General features: G+C 28.3%; 1 protein-coding gene across 7 annotated transcripts in view; it reads left to right on the forward strand.

Moving 5' to 3' along the window:
* Window positions 1-2500, forward strand: part of LOC125029407 (N-fatty-acyl-amino acid synthase/hydrolase PM20D1-like) — a 39445-nt gene that overhangs the window by 28533 nt on the left and 8412 nt on the right. For all 7 annotated transcript variants that reach the window (XM_047619255.1, XM_047619252.1, XM_047619253.1 and 4 more), the window contains exon 10: window positions 2321-2437. In XM_047619255.1, the coding sequence (XP_047475211.1) occupies window positions 2321-2437 (117 nt within the window). The remainder of the gene's footprint in view (window positions 1-2320; window positions 2438-2500) is intronic.

Raw genomic sequence — 2500 nt, forward strand, 5'->3', positions numbered from 1 at the left:
TGTTTTTGTTATTCTTTTTCTTTATCTTATTATTGTTATTTTTGTTATTCTCCTTTTTCTTTTTTTTATTATTGTTTTTGTTAATCTTCTTTTTCTTATTCTTATTATTGTTGTTTTTGTTATTCTTCTTTTTCTTATTCTTATTATTGTTGTTGTTACTATAATAATTGTTATCGTTATTATTATTACTATTGTTTTTATTATTATCAATATTATTATTATTGTTACTATTATTGTCAATATTATTATTATTAATATTATCATTATTAATATTATTATTAATACCATTATCATTATTATTATTATCATCATTATTATTATCATTACTATTACTATTATTTCATTATTGTTATTATTATCATCATTATTGTTATTATTATTATGGTTATTATTATTACCATATTATTAAAGTTGTTGTTATTGTTATCATTGTTATTATTATTATTGTTATTATCATTACTGTTATTATTATTATTATTATTATTATTATTATTATTATTATTATTGATATTATTATTTTTATTATCATCATTTTCATGAAAACAATGATAAGGATAATAAGATAATAATAAAAATAATACGAATAGTAATCATTATAATAATGCTAATTATTATAACAATAATCGCGACCGTAATGATAGTGATAATGATAGTAATGATGATAATGACATGGCAATGGTAATGATGATAATAATAATAATGATAATAATGACATGGCAATGATAATGGTGATGATAATACATATATGATAATGATGATGATAATAATAGTAATGATAATAGTAATAAAAAGTAGTTATAGTAATAATGATAGTGATGGTAATAGTGGTAGTAATGATGATAAGAATGATAATAGTAATAGTAATAATAATAGTATTGATAATAGTAATAGTATTAATAATAGTAATGATAATGAAAGTAGCAATAATAATAGTAATATTAAAAATAGTAATGGCAATGATATGTTAATGGTAATGATGATGATGATGATGATGATGATGACGATGACGATGACGATGACGATGACGATGGCGATGACGATGATGATGATGATGATGATGATGATGATGATGATGATGATGATGATGATGATGATGATGACGATGACGATGACGATGGCGATGGCGATGATGATGATGATGATGACGATGACGATGACGATGACGATGACGATGACGATGATGATGATCAGAGAGTTAGTTTTTAGATATGAATAGACTCTAGAACAGGGTGCTGTTAGCAATAAAAGAAGGTGCAGTGCCGGAAGTCAGTGCGAGGATTTCCAGGAACACATCAGAATTAATAAGCCACTGGTACATTTCAGAGTATCTCGAGCTAGGAGGTCAGCAGTCAGAGATCGTATTACTTCCGTATTAAGAGAAGCACAATCATGACTCTTACTGTAGTGATTTTCTAAAGATATCCGTATCCAGGGCAGCTTCGTTCGAGAAACAACCGCAGTCTAGTTCTTGGGTTTATCTTGTGATTTTTGCCCGATGGAAGATTTTTAGGTAACGAACGTGTGTGTAATTTTGTTTGTACATATATCATTCTTGTTTTAGACACTTGAAAACTTTGTTGTAACGTACGTGTTCTATGGTTTTTTTTTTTTTTTTTTTTTTTAAACTGGAAAAGTTTGATGTGATGAATGTTTATAATTTTGTTTAATGCACCTGGTTTCCTTTAGAATTATAAACATATGTGATAAGATATCTAGACACTGTAACAGGGAAATGAACATGCTTATCAACGCATTCTTGATTACGACCAGGGTGATAGCAGTGCATAATGATGATCTGTTGTGATAAGAAATCTCTACAAATCGTACCTGGAACTCGAGAAAATTGTGTTGGAATCATTATTATCTTTTATCATTATTGTTATTATTATTAATATCATTAACATTAACATTATTATTATTACCATTATTATTATTGATATTGGTGTTTTACTGTTATTTGTTATAATGATAATAATAATAATAATGATAATAATAATAATAATGATAATAATAATAATGATAATAATAATAATAATGATAATAATAATAATAATAATAATAAATATTATTATTATTGTCCTTATTATTTTTTATTGTTATCATCATGAATATTAATAGTAATTATAATATTAATCATAATAGTAATTATTAAAATAGTAATTATGCTTAACATCAACCCCAACGATTCTCATTATGATAGTAATTAAGCCTATTATCACCATCACAACCATTCTCCTTATAATAGTATAATCAGCAATGCCCAGTCACTGCCGCTCATAACAAACGCGAGACTAAGAGCGTCTGCCTCTATGCCTCGCAGGAAAACGTGGTTCCTGCCTCCGCGTCGGCTATTCTCAACCACCGCGTACACCCTGCCCAGCCGTTGGACGAGGTTGTCAAGCACGACGTGGCAGCCATCGACGACCCGCGCGTGAAGGTAGGTTGGTGGCCGTTGGGAGGGAAGGTGAGGAAAGGGGTATGGGAGGAGGGTGGGTAGAGG

The sequence above is a fragment of the Penaeus chinensis genome, chromosome 10, assembly GCF_019202785.1.
Source record: "Penaeus chinensis breed Huanghai No. 1 chromosome 10, ASM1920278v2, whole genome shotgun sequence".
NCBI lineage: Eukaryota > Metazoa > Arthropoda > Malacostraca > Decapoda > Penaeidae > Penaeus > Penaeus chinensis.